This window comes from Hyla sarda, chromosome 8 (genome assembly GCF_029499605.1).
Source record: "Hyla sarda isolate aHylSar1 chromosome 8, aHylSar1.hap1, whole genome shotgun sequence".
Lineage (NCBI taxonomy): Eukaryota > Metazoa > Chordata > Amphibia > Anura > Hylidae > Hyla > Hyla sarda.
This window is the reverse complement of record NC_079196.1, coordinates 219,615,218-219,633,156: the sequence shown is the minus strand read 5'-3', so window position 1 is coordinate 219,633,156 and position 17,939 is coordinate 219,615,218. Positions and strand designations below refer to the sequence as shown.

General features: G+C 43.3%; 1 protein-coding gene and 1 long non-coding RNA gene across 3 annotated transcripts in view; one reads left to right on the top strand and one right to left on the bottom strand.

Annotated features, from left to right (window-relative positions):
* Positions 1 to 1,956: 1,956 nt before the first annotated feature.
* Positions 1,957 to 17,939, bottom strand: part of SEC14L5 (SEC14 like lipid binding 5) — a 107,913-nt gene continuing 91,930 nt past the window's right edge. For both annotated transcript variants that reach the window (XM_056537115.1, XM_056537114.1), the window contains exons 9-17: positions 14,089 to 14,278; positions 13,395 to 13,483; positions 13,237 to 13,307; positions 12,981 to 13,152; positions 12,766 to 12,900; positions 10,872 to 11,009; positions 6,850 to 7,101; positions 6,589 to 6,761; positions 1,957 to 2,700 (exon numbers count right to left, since the gene is read on the bottom strand). In XM_056537115.1, coding sequence (XP_056393090.1) covers positions 2,598 to 2,700; positions 6,589 to 6,761; positions 6,850 to 7,101; positions 10,872 to 11,009; positions 12,766 to 12,900; positions 12,981 to 13,152; positions 13,237 to 13,307; positions 13,395 to 13,483; positions 14,089 to 14,278 — 1,323 coding nt within the window. In that variant the 3' untranslated portion in view covers positions 1,957 to 2,597. The remainder of the gene's footprint in view (positions 2,701 to 6,588; positions 6,762 to 6,849; positions 7,102 to 10,871; positions 11,010 to 12,765; positions 12,901 to 12,980; positions 13,153 to 13,236; positions 13,308 to 13,394; positions 13,484 to 14,088; positions 14,279 to 17,939) is intronic.
* Positions 8,971 to 17,939, top strand: part of LOC130285560 (uncharacterized) — a 30,552-nt gene continuing 21,583 nt past the window's right edge. Inside the window, exon 1 of the long non-coding RNA XR_008847371.1 lies at positions 8,971 to 8,992. This is a non-coding gene — a long non-coding RNA (uncharacterized LOC130285560). The remainder of the gene's footprint in view (positions 8,993 to 17,939) is intronic.

The window sequence follows — 17,939 nt, the reverse complement described above, 5'->3', positions numbered from 1 at the left end:
CTGTCATCTGGATAGGACTGCACACAGTTCACTATCACTGTCATCTGGATAGGACTGCACACAGTTCACTATCACTGTCATCTGGATAGGACTGCACACAGTTCACTATCACTCTCATCTGGATAGGACTGCACACAGTTCACTATCACTGTCATCTGGATAGGACTGCACACAGTTCACTATCACTCATCTGGATAGGACTGCACACAGTTCACTATCACTCATCTGGATAGGACTACACACAGTTCACTATCACTGTCATCTGGATAGGACTGCACACAGTTCACTATCACTCTCATCTGGATAGGACTGCACACAGTTCACTATCACTGTCATCTGGATAGGACTACGCACAGTTCACTATCACTGTCATCTGGATAGGACTGCACACAGTTCACTATCACTGTCATCTGGATAGGACTGCACACAGTTCACTATCACTCTCACCTGGATAGGACTGCACACAGTTCACTATCACTCTCACCTGGATAGGACTGCACACAGTTCACTATCACTCATCTGGATAGGACTGCACAGTTCACTATCACTGTCATCTGGATAGGACTACACACAGTTCACTATCACTGTCATCTGGATAGGACTACACACAGTTCACCATCACTGTCATCTGGATAGGACTGCACACAGTTCACTATCACTGTCATCTGGATAGGACTGCACACAGTTCACTATCACTGTCATCTGGATAGGACTGCACACAGTTCACTATCACTCTCATCTGGATAGGACTGCACACAGTTCACCATCACTGTCATCTGGATAGGACTGCACACAGTTCACTATCACTGTCATCTGGATAGGGCTGCACACAGTTCACCATCACTCTCATCTGGATAGGACTGCACACAGTTCACTATCACTGTCATCTGGATAGGACTGCACACAGTTCACTATCACTCTCACCTGGATAGGACTACACACAGTTCACTATCACTGTCATCTGGATAGGACTACACACAGTTCACTATCACTGTCATCTGGATAGGACTACACACAGTTCACTATCACTGTCATCTGGATAGGACTACACACAGTTCACTATCACTCATCTGGATAGGACTGCACACAGTTCACTATCACTGTCATCTGGATGATGCATAGAAATACTCACCGTTCACTATTGTTCTCATCGTTTCCTCTGAGCTGGTGACGGCATCAGAATCCAGATACTATAACTCACTAGTGATCACAATAGTGCGCCACCTCTATTCATGGCAGATGTAGTTAAAACATTATGGAAACCATCCACACATCAAATGCAATTGTCACTGCAACCACCATCATCCGGGACCCACCACGTGACTACAACCACCATCATCCGGGACCCACCACGTGACTACAACCACCATCATCCGGGACTCACCACGTGACTACAACCACCATCATCCGGGACCCACCACGTGACTACAACCACCATCATCCAGGACCCACCACGTGACCTCCACACTAGGGATAACTGAAGGGAAGAACTTCTTTGGTCTTTTGTCTATATCGTTCTTTGTACAGATTTGCTCCTTGTTAATAAACTATCAATGCGATGAGAATTTATTCTGTTATTTCCATATTTGGAACCATTTACTACCGTTTTGTGTACACAGCTCTCATGCAAACCTGTGTGCACTGGGTTGGTGCAGCTGCAGTCTCATGGTTACAGAATACAAAGTGCAGTCATGTACCATCCCAATGCTTCTGCCTGACCTTCTCCAGTATGTATTATCAAACTGTGTGCCAGCATCCCCTATGACAACACTTACTGTCACTGTACTTGAGGTTGTCATAGGGAGACAAAACCTACAGAAACCAATCAGATCTGGTTGTGCTATGAGATGCATGTGTCTCTATAATAACACTAAGCTACTCAGGGGCAGGAAGTGTTGTCATGGGGGTCACAGCCTTAACTCAAGAAAGGACACGAGAACAATCTAACAAGATTTTATTTCAGTACGAAACCTGAGCTCGGTCACAAAAGGCCTCAGGAAATAAATTATTAAGTTGATAAAAGGCAAACGGGTTCAAAAAGTGCTGGTAGGTAGAGTGTGAGGGGCCCGGGGCCCCGACCTGTCACCCCATACATCATAGCCCTGTATTATCATCATAGCCTATATACTGCAACCACACTACATCTGCTTAATTCTCTTCTTGGTGACCCTCTGATGGGGGTACCTGATCCCTGGGGGGTGGCACCTGATCCATGGGGGTGGCACCTGATCCCTGGGGGTGGCACCTGATCCCTGGGGGTGGCACCTAATCCATAGGGGTGGCACCTGATCCCTGGGGGGGTGGCACCTGATCCATGGAGGTGGTAACTGATCCATGGAGGTGGCACCGGATCCGACATAGCTGCTCCTGGGTTAGTGGTTCCCTGTTACTCCTGTGTATTTGGTTTAGATGAGAATGAGAAGTCAACAAGGTTTCACTTCACGAGCTTGACCTATAGGTGTCTGACGGAGGTGGGTTCTCCTGGGTCGGAGTGCCACTGCATGTTCTCAGGGCACCTACCTTGGTGTGGGAGAAATCACCATCAATAGTTATAAGGCATAAGGTCCTTGTGCTAAAGAGATCAGTGTCCCCCTGTGTTATCTGGAGATCATTGAGCTGCTGTGAGACTTGTTTGAAGAATTGGTGACTCCGCTGAGCTGGGAGAAGCCGCTGCAAGACTCCAGGCTGGACATGGAGCCCCTGAAATACAAGAGAGGAGGGGTGTGTGTAAATATATATATATATATATATATATATATATATATATATATATACATACATACATACATACATACATTCACTGACAGCAAGTACAACAGTCAACATCTGTACAGAGATTAGAAAAGCATGGCTGACATCTATGGGTTGTGTCTAGTACTGCAAGCGATAAAGTTGAGCTGCAATACCACACACAGCCTATGAACAGGGGTGGCACTCTTTTCATGTCCCTCCAAACTATAGTCTTTCAGCTATTGCAAAACTACAACTCAGGCATGCTGGGAGTTGTAGTCTTGCAACAGCTGGTGGCCCCTGGTTGGGACAACACTGCTATATGATGTCTGCTTTGGTGTCCAAAAAAAACTCAATAAAGCATAAAACAGTAGATAGCAGAGAGGAGGGGGATGCAGCTGCAGAGTCTCTTTTTCAGTGTGTCTCAGAGACTGAGTACTGTGAGAGGGGAGGAGGGAGCTGCAGGGTCTCTTCTTCAGTGTGTCTCTGAGAGTGCTGTGAGAGGGGAGGAGGGAGCTGCAGGGTCTCTTCTTCAGTGTGTCTCTGAGAGTGCTGTGAGAGGGGAGGAGGGAGCTGCAGGGTCTCTTCCTCAGTGTGGTAATGTAGAAAAAAGACAAACCGCGTACGGCACTTTGTGTATTACCCTTGGCGAGCTGGATAAAATAGAAATTTTCAGGGACCTGAACCATCCCTTTAGATGGCTGCTCACATTAAGATGGAGTTAAAGAAGTATAGCGCCCCAATTAATGGGGTAGTGAGGTGGAGATAGCTCCTATGCCGGGAAGGTCGCAGGAACACAGGTAGATGTGCTGTTCTGGGTAGCTATGTAGACGGGTATGGAGCAAAGGACCTTATGTCTCCTGGCGCTGCCGACTCAAACATCAAAACATCTGGACCAAAGAATATTGTAAAGAATCCAAGGCAGGATCCGTATTTATTAAAATAATAAAAATGTGCATTCAAGATTACGTGTTTCGAGGGCAACCCCCCCCTTCATCAGATCAATATACAGAGAATTGTAAGAGTGTACACTTAAATACAGTGAAAAACGGCGCCAAAATACGGTGGGCGTGGCTGAAGTTCAAAGGTCATGTAATGTAATACAATCAGTGTGGACACAGTTAAAAAAGGTATATTTACAGGCATTGTTTACATATCACAATAAATGTGGTCAAAACATGTGCTAAGGGTATAAAAGAGCAATTAATAAAAGTATAAACAGTACAAATGCACAGATCCATATTTGGGCAGCGCTGCAGGCACCGACAGCGGCGCGCGTTACTCGGCTCTCTGGTCAAATGTTCCGGCGGACCAATCGGAAGAGGAAGGCGGGGACGTGTCTCAGCTCTGTGTGGTAGAGCGGAGCGGTGGGCTCTAGTTCATGTGTCTGCAGCGCTTCAAAACACAGTAGGACATGTAGGTAGTTTGAGTCCTAGTGTTACATAATTGATATGAAGGGACAGTAGGAAGGTGACCGGTGTTTTATATCAGCCACAGAAGAAGGAGCAAGGTGTGGTGTCCTGGTACAGGACATTGTCCTGTCCCTGTCTAAAGTCCCCTCAGTTAGAGTCCCTCCATTCCACAGGGCTCTCCTGCAGGGCTTGCCCCTTGGTTGCCTCATATAAATGTATTGCTGTATAGTGTACAAATGTATAGGACCTACCTAGGTCACCTGATATATTATAATGGTTGTACAGATATTTAGGACCTTCCTGGGTCATGTGATAATGTCATGTGATGTACCCAGAGTTCTCTGGGTTCAGGACCTACAGGCTTTGCAGCCAATGGGATTAGTCCAGCCTCCTTGATATATAAGGGGCTGTAGTCACTAAATTCTCTCTCTTATCTTCTGGATTTCAGCCAAGCACAATCAGCATATCCCAATTCTCAACTAGGCCAAAGCCTAAGGAACCAGCAGCCACTAAAACCGTGAGTTATAAAGCTCTATCTACAAATTCTTTGTGACTACTATTCAACTCAAATCTTATAATTAGTAGCACAGTGGCCTGCTTAAAGCTAAAGACTACTAGTCCCAGCAAAGCCTGTGAGGAACCTGCATCCCGGGTTACCTCAAGAGAAACTGATTAATTGTAAAGACTGTTTGCATGAGAAGTTCAGTAAAAGTTCCAGTTATCTCATAAATTCTGCTAAGGACATTCTGTTTATCATCCTGCCGTTTGTGGACCGGTTGTCGGCAGGGCCTTCTATACAATACAACCTCACCCTGGCGTCACGACAAACCAAGGGTTGATACCACCAGACCCTGTTACTGCCTCACCCAGCTTACCACAAAGGTATATAGCATCTATGGTATATGCCAGAGTGACTACCTAATGGTGCCAAACAAAAGGAATGGGACATAAAGATTATACTGGGCCCAAATACAAAAATAATATAAAATATTTAAAAAAAAATATATATATATAACAGACAAAATGAATACAGGTATGAACACCTATACAAACATATGCAAAAACAGGATTAACGGGAACACCATATATGGGTTTAGGAATGTTCTTATGGAAGTACAGAAGACATTTTTTAACTTTGTGTGTCCACACTGATTGTATTACATTACATGACCTTTGAACTTTAGCCACGCCCACCGTATTTTGGCACCGTTCTTGACTGTATTTAAGTGTACACTCTTACAATACTCTGTATATTGATCTGATGAAGAGGAGGGGTTGCCCTCGAAACGCGTAATTTTCTATGCACAATTTTATTATTTTAATAAATATGGATCCTGCCTTGGATTCTTTACAATTTTCTTTAAAAGATGCTTTGATGTTTGAGTCGATAACGCCATTATTGGAACTAAACCAAAATAGGGTGGAGAAAAAGCAAATTGGACATAATGTCACCAAAACTCCAAAAATGGGCTGGACAAAATTATTGGCACCCTTAAAGGGGTACTCCAGTGAAAAACTTTTTTTTTTTTTAATCAACTGGTGCCAGAAAGAAACAGATTTGTAAATGACTTCTATTAAAAAAAAATCTTAATCCTTCCAGTACTTATTAGCTGCTAAATACTACAGCGGAAATTATTTTCCGTTTGGAACACAGAGCTCTCTGCTGACATCATGAGCACAGTGCTCTCTGCTGACATCATGAGCACAGTGCTCTCTGCTGACATCATGAGCACAGTGCTCTCTGCTGACATCTCTGTCCATTTTAGGAACTGTCCAGAGTAGGAGAAAATCCCCCATAGCAAACATATGCTGCTCTGGACAGTTCCTAAAATGGACAGAGATGCCAGCAGAGAGCAATGTGGTCATGATGTCAGCAGAGAGCACTGTGCTCATGATGTCAGCAGACAGTTCTGTGTTTCAAAAAGAAAAGAATTTCCGCTGTAGTATTCAGCAGCTAATAAGTACTGGAAGGATTAAGATTTTTTAATAGAAGTAATTTACAAATCTGTTTAACTTTCTGGCACCAATTAATAAAAAAAATAAAAATAAATAAGTTTTCCTGTGGAGTACCCCTTTAACTTAATATTTAGTTGCACACCCTTTGGAAAAAATAACTGAAATCAGTCGTTTCCTATAACCATCAATAAGCTTCTTACACCTCTCAGCCGGGATGTTGGACCACTCTTCCTTTACAAACTGCTCCAGGTCTCTCTTATTAAAATTTTCTTGAAAATTTTTAGGGGTGCCAACATTTACGGCCATGACTGTAGAATCATAGTAACATCAGTTGTAAGGGTCTAGGACAGTGTTTCCCAACCAGGGTGCCTCCAGCTGTTTCAAAACTACAACTCCCAGCATGCCCGGACAGCCGTTGGCTGTCCGGGCATGCTGGGAGTTGTAGTTTTGCAACTACACAGTAATTTCTTGAGACGACCAACAGTCTTACCTGAAGTCTTCTGATGCCAGAACCTCAAAGTAATACATGACTTTACACTTATGACTGGACCCCTGCAGTGACGCCAGGACGTCGTCCACCCGGACCATGCTGGTCCCCGAGGATGGACTGTGCATCTTCCATTGGAGGATGTAGAACCCGGGCCAGCGAGTCACATGGGAGCCCTATAGGGAAACAAGGAAACCTCCTGTCTACAGAAGAACTAACACGTCTGGGGGGGGGGGATGATGGGAGTTGTAGTTTCGGACCTACCTGGATGCTCTCCCCTTCCCTGCAGACCAGAGGGGCCTCCACCCTCCTGTAGTCCACCCCCAGGACCCAGCTCTTGTCTATCAGCTGCACGTTGTTGCTGTTGCTTGTGCCGGCGGTGACTGTTGCCGGATCCTTCTGTTGGTGGACCTCCGGCGCCCTCTTAGAGTGGTAGAGGCTGAAGACCACGTCGCTGCGGAGGACGTCAAAGTCCCAGGTGATCACCGACTCCACCTCCAGGATTTCAGCTGTGATCTGCGAGAACCATCAGGCGTGAGTGAGGTCAGTGCCGTCTGCAGCTTCTGCTGTATGGCGGTATTATGCTGATGCTATATAGCGGTATTATGCTGATTCTATATGGCGGTATTATATTTGCACTCTGTGACAGCATTATTGGTGCACCGAATGGCGTTGATATAAATGAGTAGTGTGGCAGTAATATGTGCACACTGTATAACATTATATGGCGCTATAATGTGAGCAGTGAGTTACGGTATTAGGTGAGAATTGCTATTGAGAATTACATTGTAGGCAATGTAAGCGAGTTTTATCTGGTAACTATGGCGGTATTATATTTGCACTCTGTGACAGCATTATTGATGCACCGAATGGCGTTAATAAGTGAGTAGTGTGTCAGTAATATGTGCACACTGTAGAACATTATGTGGGTACTATATGGCGCTACAATGTGAGCAGTGAGTTACGGTATTAGGTGAGAATTGCTATTGAGAATTACATTGTAAGCAATGTAAGCGAGTTTTATCTGGTAACTATGTGGCTGTATTATATTTGCACTCTGTGACAGCATTGTTGGTGCACCGAATGGCGTTAATATATGTGTGTAGTGTGTCAGTAATATGTGCACACTGTCGAACATTATATGGCGCTACAATGTAAGCAGTGAGTTACAGTATTAGGTGAGAATTGCTATTGAGAATGACATTGTAAGCAATGTAAGCGAGTTTTATATGCTAACTATGTGGCTGTATTATATTTGCACTCTGTGACAGCATTATTGGTGCACCGAATGGCATTGATATATGTGAGTAGTGTGTCAGTAATATGTGCACACTGTAGAAAATTATGTGGGTACTATATGGCGCTACAATGTGAGCAGTGAGTTACGGTATTAGGTGAGAATTGCTATTGAGAATTACATTGTAGGCAATGTAAGCGAGTTTTATATGCTAACTATGTGGCTGTATTATATTTGCACTCTGTGACAGCATTATTGGTGCACCGAATGGCATTGATATATGTGAGTAGTGTGTCAGTAATATGTGCACACTGTAGAAAATTATGTGGGTACTATATGGCGCTACAATGTGAGCAGTGAGTTACGGTATTAGGTGAGAATTGCTATTGAGAATTACATTGTAGGCAATGTAAGCGAGTTTTATCTGGTAGCTATGTGGGGGTATTATATTTGCACTCTGTGACAGCATTATTGGTGCACCGAATGGCGTTAATATATGTGAGTAGTGTGTCAGTAATATGTGCACACTGTATAACATTATGTGAGTACTACATGGTGCAATTATGTGAGCAGTGAGATACATTATTAGGTGAGAATTGCATTGGTAACTTGTCACTATGTGGCAGTATTATATGAGCGCAGTGCAGCTTTTTTTAAATGTTGGTGCTATACATTGGCATTATATTGTCACTACAAGGTACTATTATGTTAGCAATGTATTAGAAGAGCATTACTGGGAACTAATATAAAGGCGCTGTATGGCGGTAATTTTTTACCAGAATTATTTAGGCACTATGTGGGCTGAGTAATAAAAGCATCATATGGCTGTTTTATATTGGATCTATACAATGGTGTTAGGTGAACATTACCAGGCATTGTTATAAAGGCCCTGTATGGCGGTCATTTTTATTTTAGGAAAAAGTATGCAAGTATTATTTAGTCACTATGGGGGAGATTTATCAAAACCTGTGCAGAGGAAAAGCAGCCCAGTTGCCCATAGCAACCAATCAGATCACTACTTTCATTTTCCAGAGGCCTTGTTAAAAATGAAAGAAGCGATCTGATTGGTTGCTATGGGCAACTGGGCTGCTGAATAATAAATTAACTATATGACAGTTTTATATTGGATCTATATAAAAGTATTATGTGGGCAGCTTATCACAGTGTTAGGTGAGCCGGACCGACTATTGTAAGGCTGGGTTCACACCACATTTTTGTAATACAGTTCCCGTATATATTAAATTTGAAAACCGTACGGAACCGTATAGAAAACCATATGCATTGACTCTCCATTGAAAACCGTAAGCCAAACGATGCATCCGGGTGAATCCGTTTTGCGTCTTGTACGGTTTTGTCTGTTTTTTCCCGTACCCAAAACTGTAGCCTACCACGGTTTTTGGTCTGAGTTAAAAACCGTATGGAAACCGTATACGTTTTTTTTTTTAAACATGGGAGTCAATGGGAACTGTAGAGAACTGTATGTGCGTACGGTTCTATCCGGTTTGCACCATACGGTTTTTGACTTTGCACAGTTTTTTTCTTGGAATTTCAATCAAACAAGTGAAATTTTATTCCTAATGGAGTGAAAAGTAAAAAACGTTTTTCTTTAAAAAAAACTGATGCAACGGGACATCATTTTTCAAACTGCATAGGCGTTAAAATTTGTACACACGTTCTGATACAGTTTCGTACGGTTTGGTGGAATCCGTTTTTCATTAAAAACCTGATACGGGAACTGTTTTGCAAAAATGTGGTGTGAATGCAGCCTTATAAAGGTGCTGTATGGCTGTATTATTTTACATATGTGTGACATTGTGTGGCAATATTTAATGAGTACAGCTGTTTTATATTGGCTCTATATAACAGTATTATGTGGTCACTAAATGAAACTATTAAGTGGGCGATGTATCACAATGTTAGGAACGTTATACCCAAGCACTATTATAAAGTACGGTATAGCTGTAATATTTAAAGGGTACCTTTCATCAAAAAAACTTTTGCTATAATATAGATTAATGTATGCAGAATAACTTTCCAATTGCATGTTATTAAAAAAATATGCTTCTTTCTATTTAATTTTCCACTTTGAAAAAATGACCACTAGAGATCTCCCTACCAGTTCTGGCCGCAAGCCCTTTTTATAGATTTCAGACTCATGCTGGAGTCCTAAATCTCAGACTGCAGCCGGGACACAGACAAGCTCAGCACTGCTCCCTGTCTGTCAATCAGACAGGCAGGAGCCAGCACTGTGCTCATAGCACAGCAGGGCATACTCCTGACTCTGCCTTACTGCATGCCCTCATTCATTTTACTATCTGAGCTCCGATCTTTCTTCTCTCTGCACATGCAGTTGTAAACAGAGAGGAGAAGATTCAGAGCTGCCAGCTGAGCTTGTCTGTGTCCCGGCTGCAGTCTGAGATTTAGGACTCCTTCATGAGTCTGAAATCTATAAAAAGGGCTTGCGGCCAGGACTGGTAGGGAGACCTCTAGTGGTCATTTTTGTCAAAGTGGAAAATTAAATAGAAAGAATCATATTTTTTAATAACATGCAATTGGAAAGTTATTCTGCATACATTAATCTATAATATATCAAACGTTTTTTTGATGAAAGGTACACTTTAAGCCAGTATTATGGAGGCCACTATCATATAAATACAATATGGCTGATTTATATTGGCTCTATATAACAGTATTATGTGGCCAATAAAGGAAGCTATTAAGTGGCCAATGTATCACAATGTTACGGACGTCTTACTAAGCACTATTATAAAGTATGGTTTAGGTGTATTATTAAAGCCAGTATTATGGGGGGCACTGTTATAAGAATAAAATATGGCTGTTTTATATAACAGCATTATATGGCCACTAAAGGATTCTATTATGTGGGCAGTGTATTGCAGTACTGTGTGGACGCTGTAGTATAGCACTATTTTTTAGCACTGCTTAGTGGTATTATTTAGCCATATTGATTTGGGCAGTAGCATCTTTGCCCATCTTTGTACCTGGTTCTATATCTGGCCATGTCACATGGCCCCTGTTATCCACGTACCTCATGTGGGGCCCCTTTGTAGACAAACGCTGAGTGGTAAATGGTTTCAGTCCACAGTCGGATGTGGTCGGACATCTCTGCATCGTCATCGGATTGGTACAATGACTTGGGGACCAGGCCGCCCTCTGGAATGTTGCACTGCAATACACAAGACATAGGTATCTTACAGCACATAGACCAGTGTTTTTCAACCAGGGTGCCTCCACCTGTTGCAAAACCACAACTCCTAGCATGCCCAGACAGAAAAGTAATTATTTGAGGAGGCTATTTAGGCAACTGCCCATAAAGCTACACACTGACTGAGGTATATAGACGACGTTTCTATTATTTTTCTGTAAAGTTACATACTGGTTATGGTATACAGGTAATGAATCTACAGCAGTGTTTCCCAACCAGTGAACCAATATCCCTCCATCTGTTGGAAAACTACAACTCCCAGCATGCCCGGACAGAAAGGGATTAGTTGAAGAGGCTATATAGGCAATTGCCCATAAAGCTACACACTGATTGAGGTATATAGACAACGTTTCTATAATTTTTCTGTAAAGTTACATATTGGTTATGGTATACAGGTAATGGATCTACAGCAGTGTTTCCCAACCAGTGAACCAATGTCCCTCCATCTGTTGGAAAACTACATCTCCCAGCATACCCAGACAGAAAAGTGATTATTTGAGGAGGCTATTTAGGCAACTGCCCATAAAGCTACATACTGACTGAGGTATATAGACGACGTTTCTATTATTTTTCTGTAAAGTTACATACTGGTTATGGTATACAGGTACTGGATCTACAGCAGTGTTTCCCAACCAGTGAACCAATATCCCTCCATCTGTTGCAAAACTATAACTCCCAGCATGCCCAGATAGAAAAGTGATTATTTGAGGAGGCTATATAGGCAACTGCCCATAAAGTTACACACTGACTGAGGTATATAGACGACTTTTCTATTATTTTTCTGTAAAGTTACACTCTGGTTATGGTATACAGGTAATGGATCTTCAACAGTGTTTCCCAACCAGTGAACCAACATCCCTCCATCTGTTGCAAAACTACAACTCCCAGCATGTCCGGACAGAAAGTGATTAGTTGAAGAGGCTATATAGGCCACTGCCCATAAAGCTACACACTGACTGAGGTATATAGACGACGTTTATATTATTTTTCTGTAAAGTTACATACTGGTTATGGTATACAGGTAATAGACCTACAGCAGTGTTTCCCAACCAGTGAACCAATGTCCCTCCATCTGTTGCAAAACTACAACTTCCAGCATGCCTGGACAGAAAAGTGATTATTTGAGGAGGCTATATAGGCAACTGTCCATAAAGCTACACACTGACTGAGGTACATAGACGACGTTTCTATTATTTTTCTGTAAAGTTACATACTGGTTATGGTATACAGGTAATAGACCTACAGCAGTGTTTCCCAACCAGTGAACCAATGTCCCTCCATCTGTTGCAAAACTACAACTCCCAGCATGTCCGGACAGAAAGTGATTAGTTGAAGAGGCTATATAGGTCACTGCCCATAAAGCTACACACTGACTGAGGTACATAGACGACGTTTCTATTATTTTTCTGTAAAGTTACATACTGGTTATGGTATACAGGTAATGAATCTACAGCAGTACTTCTCAACCAGTGAATCAATATCCCTCCATCTGTTGCAAAACTACAACTTCCAGCATGCCTGGACAGCCGAAGGCTGTCCAGGCATGCTGGGAGTTATAGTTTTGCAACAGTTGGAGGCACACTGGTTGTAAAAAAAAATGACCTAGACCCTAACAACTGATGTTACTCTGATTGTATATAGCCATTACATAAAGCAATCAATTTGGATAAGCAGAGCAGCAGCATAAAGCATGGCGGATAGAGACCACGCTCCTTACCATGCACTCTCCACCAAGAAAATCAGGGATGACCTCCTTGTCCAGGTAATCAGAGATGCCGCCTGGACCTTGGTAGTTGTTGCCGCTATAAATAAGGAACTTGCGTCGGGAGTTCTCATTGATGAACGGGCTGACCTACAAGAGAGGGGTCCGGTAAGGCCGGTATAAAGCGGCGGAGACCACAACAAGGACTTACGGTATAGGTTATTTCTTACCAACGTCCATAGAACCGGAAAGACTCTGGGGGCCCGTACTATGAGAAGTCTTCCCAAAGTCTCTGGGTAGTTGGCCTCCACCACTTCTATGATCCGCAGCAAGGCCTTCACCCCGGGCCTCCACAGGTGTCTCATATTCAGTCCTTCCAGGTCTATAAGGCAGGTCCAAGACCTAAGGAAAGGACAATGGGAAGGTAAGAAGATTCCAAGGTGATATAACATATAGCTGTATACCTGTCCGTTCCATCATACCGACCTAATGGGAGTGCTAAAGAGGTGGGTATTCTCTTCACATCGCCTCTGACCTTCCTCGTTGATGGACAGGACCTGGTGTATAGAGAATATTTTACACTATGGCCTTTTATACAAGATTTAATGAAATAATAGATAGTATGTGTGATATCAGACACTCACGTGACGTAATATGGCCTCTTCCCCCACCGCTTTTAGCAGTCCCTTGGTGTCTATCTGGCCAAGACGCAGGATATAGAGAGGGCGGCCATCTGTAATATATCGGTCAAAGCCATAAGATAGAGCAATGTCGGAATATGAACAATTTAGCACCCAATTCTACCACTTACTGACCAATTGTTAGTTGTATCACTTGCAATACCACTTTTCACCACTGCTGGTAGTAAAAAGGAAAAAAGTCCATAGAGAACAATGCAACAGCGCCCCCATCCCTAGACATCTTATCCCCATCCAAAGGATGACTGGCAATGCAGGGTGGAGGCTCGTGACATTACGGCCACGCCCCACTCGTGATGACATGGCCACGCCCACTCATGCCATCAAAACCATGCCCCCTCAATGCAAGTTTATGGGAGGGACGTGATGGCCGTCACGCCCCCCTCCCCTAGACTTGCATTGAGGACTCGTGGCCGTGACGTCCAGAGCCTCCGGTGCTGAACCCAAAGCTCTAAACGAACGCCGGGTACAGCACGAAGTTCGCGGGGGTCCCCAGCGACGGGACCCCCACGATCAGACATCTTATCCCCTATTCTTGGGATAGGGGGTCAGATGTCTAGGGGCGGAGTACCCCTTTAAAATGAGTTGGAAATGAAAGAGAAATCTGGTTAAGGAGGAGAGAACTGCTGTTCAGACTGACCTCTGTCATGGTAGTGCCAGCCTCCGGCATAGTACTCTTCCAAGATTGGTGGTGGGCGCCATGTCTGGAGGATGTAGTCCACCTGGTATTGCTTGCGCCAGGACAAAGACTGGCAGAGCATTTCCCGAGCTTTCTCCATGTTGAAGTCCCGGGCACGGAGGAAGCGCAGGATGTGTTCATCTTTAGGAATCTGAAGGAAAGCAGAATGAAGGTGTACGTATTAAAGGGGTTATCCAGGGAGAAACTTTTTTTATATATCTCAACTGGTTCCAGAAAGTTAAACAGATTTGTAAATTACTTCTATTAAAAAATCTTTATCCTTTCAGTACTTATGAGCTTCTGAAGTTTAGGTTGTTCTTTTCTGTGTAAGTGCTCTCTGATGACACCTGTCTCGGGAAACGCCCAGTTTAGGAGAGGTTTGCTATGGGAATTTGCTTCTAAACTGGGCGTTTCCCGAGACACGTGTCATCAGAGATTACTTAGACAGAAAAGAACAACCTTAACTTCAGAAGCTCATAAGTACTGAAAGGATTAAGATTTTTTAATAGAAGTAGTTTACAAATCTGTTAAACTTTCTGGAGCCAGTTGATTTATATATAAAAAAAAAGGCTTTTTCCTGGAATACCCCTTTAAGCCTGTTAAGGCTGTATTTGTGCGAGGGGTTAACGTATAGCATTTATACAGTGTTTATGGTTATATACTTTCTTAGCATGTGTTCTGCGTTTTTGCTTTGCCGCGCTGTTCATTTTTTCTTGCGGGTGGTCATTTTTGTACTACGCTTGCAGTCATGGTGCTTCAGTGCTCGCGTTTTGTAGTACGTATATGCGGTGCGCGTTTCTCTTGCTTTGTAGCGTACGGATCTTCATGACTTCTTCAGGGTATATTTTCATAGCTTTGTGTCAGGTTTAGCACGCTCTTCATGCCTACGCTAAGCATTTTGTTACATGTATTCAGGGTTATAGAGTTTATACTATGCTGTTGCTACCATGGTTGGACCATTGGTTTTTGCCATACATATGCTACGGTGGTTTATTATGTCCATACATTATTTCACGCTTGTACAGGTTTTGTTAAGACGACGTTAATTGGTGCCGTATAACCTCGACAGAGGTTTTGTTCCATACATTTCACAAGCAATTTGGGTAACATGAACATATTAGAGTTGTTCCATACACACGTATACAGTGATCCCTCAACTTACAATGGCCTCAACATACAATAGTTTCAACATACAATGGTCATTTCTGGACCATTGTAACTTGAAACCAGACTCAACATACAATGCTACAGACAGTCCAGATCTGTGAGACATGTCACAACTGGAGGAACTAACCAATTAGAATGGGCATTTTACTGGTAAATCACCTGTATTACTGAAGTGCATGCACTGACTGGTGTCTGGTAGCGCCCCCTACAGTTCTACAAGTTATGTACTACTCCTTACCTGTGCCAGGGTTAGCTGCTCCTTTGGACACCAAGTAAGGGCGGCTCTAGGTTTTAAGGACATTGTATTTTACAGGACCTTGAAGAAGCTCCTGTCCTCTAAATAAACCATTGTTTCCCAACCAGGGTGCCCCCAGCTGTTGCAAAACTACAACTCCCAGCATGCCCGGACAGCCGTTGGCTGTCCGGGCATGCTGGGAGTTGTAGTTTTGCAACAGCTGGAGGCACCCTGGTTGGGAATCACTAACATAGACAGTGATTACAGCTCCCAGCAGATCTTTCTTACTTTTATATGTAAGGATTTGCTTTATCTATATTAGTTATCTACAAATTGTTGTTTAATTCTCACTTTGTCCTGTTTTTGGAGACATTTTGGGGGCTTCAGAACCAATTACCAGGTTTCCATAGAGTTCTGGTCTCAACATACAATGGTTTCAACATACAATGGTCGTCCTGGAACCGATTAATATTGTAACTTGAGGGACCACTGTATCTGGGAGGTGTATTCCTGTCATGCCTGCCACGTTTGCAGGGGGATGCACTACGCAGTTTTACTTATTACAACGTACATGTGGTTGTATACCCATCATACCTGCCATGTCTGCAGGGGGGATGCACTGCGTAGTTGTTGTTACTGATACTCTTTCAGAGCAATAACTTTATGACACATAGGTCTGCAGGGGGATGCACTACTCCAGTTATTATTGCTGACTCGTTTTTCAGGGCAATAACCTTGTTTGAGACATAGGTGGTGTATACCTGTCATACCTGCCATGTCTGCAGGGGGGGGTGCACTGCGTAGTTATTGTTACTGGCACGCTTTCAGAGCAATAACATTGACACATAGGTAGTTGTATACCCGTCATACCTGCCACGTCTGCAGGGGGGTGCACTGCGTGGTTATTGTTACTGGCACGCTTTCAGAGCAATAACATTGACACATAGGTAGTTGTATACCCGTCATACCTGCCACGTCTGCAGGGGGGGTGCACTGCGTAGTTATTGTTACTGGCACACTTTCAGAGCAATAACATTGACACATAGGTAGTTGTATACCCGTCATACCTGCCACGTCTGCAGGGGGGTGCACTGCGTGGTTATTGTTACTGGCACGCTTTCAGAGCAATAACATTGACACATAGGTAGTTGTATACCCGTCATACCTGCCACGTCTGCAGGGGGGTGCACTGCGTAGTTATTGTTACTGGCATGCTTTCAGAGCAATAACATTGACACATAGGTAGTTGTATACCCGTCATACCTGCCACGTCTGCAGGTTGGATGCACTACTCCAGTTGTTTGCTGACACGTATTTCAGGGCAATAACCTCGTTTGACACATAGGCGGTTTGTACCCGTCATACCTGTCACTTCTGCAAGGGGATGCACTACTACAGTTACTGTTTGCTGACATGGCTTCAGAGCAATAACATCTCAATGCATAGGTGATTGTATACCCGTCATATCTGCCACGTTTGCAGGGGGATGCACTGCGCAGCTTATTGTTACTGACGTTTTTTCAGAGCAATAACATCACGACACACATGGTTGTATGTAGCACAGTGGTATGTGGTGATCCGGTCCTTCAATAGGTGCGGCATCCTCCGCTCCATAACGCCAGGTGTCTGCTCAGGTGATCAGAGTTCCGGTTGATCATTCTTGCGCTGTCTTGTTAGTTATAGTTACAGTCTACGGACATGTTTGATGCTTTCAGTCTTTGGTTTGATATGGTGATTTATCAACTTTGTTTTCCTTCCTACTTGGTTTGCATTTTTTGCCCTCTATATGCGTGCCCTCGGACGTGGTTTATGGCACACTTCAACCACTAAAGTAGGGTCAACTATCAGTCATAAAGGCACGTATGCAATGTCTGCTTATGGTACATTTCAACCGCTATGTAAGGTCTGTTTGTTAATAATACTGATGCATAGCAATGCTTGTAGCCCCGAGCACAAATGAAGTTTATATAGTGAAGCATGGGCTATTGTTAGAAAACAATGTAGAAGTTCTTATGTATGTCTAGTGCTTACCTGCTTTACCTTATGTGGAAGGCATGGGATAATACCCATATTGATTTCTATTTCAGAACAGAAATCATTTCCTGATGCTCCCTACATTTCCCCTGAATCCTCTGGCTTTGCAGAGAGATGAGGTGGTCATCTAATTTGGCTGCTGGTGCTGGAGGTCAGCCAGGGGAATTAATTTGGCTCATAAATGGATTACATTATGTGCAGTTTTAATGTATTTTATAGGTGTATAACTTATATATCCTGATCCCATAGAGATAACAGCAGAAGTTAACAGATAGAGCTGGAGGGGAGGTATATGACTACTATATATCCTGATCCTATAGAGAAAGCAGAAGTATACAGATAGAGCTGGAGGGTAGGTGTATAACTACTATATATC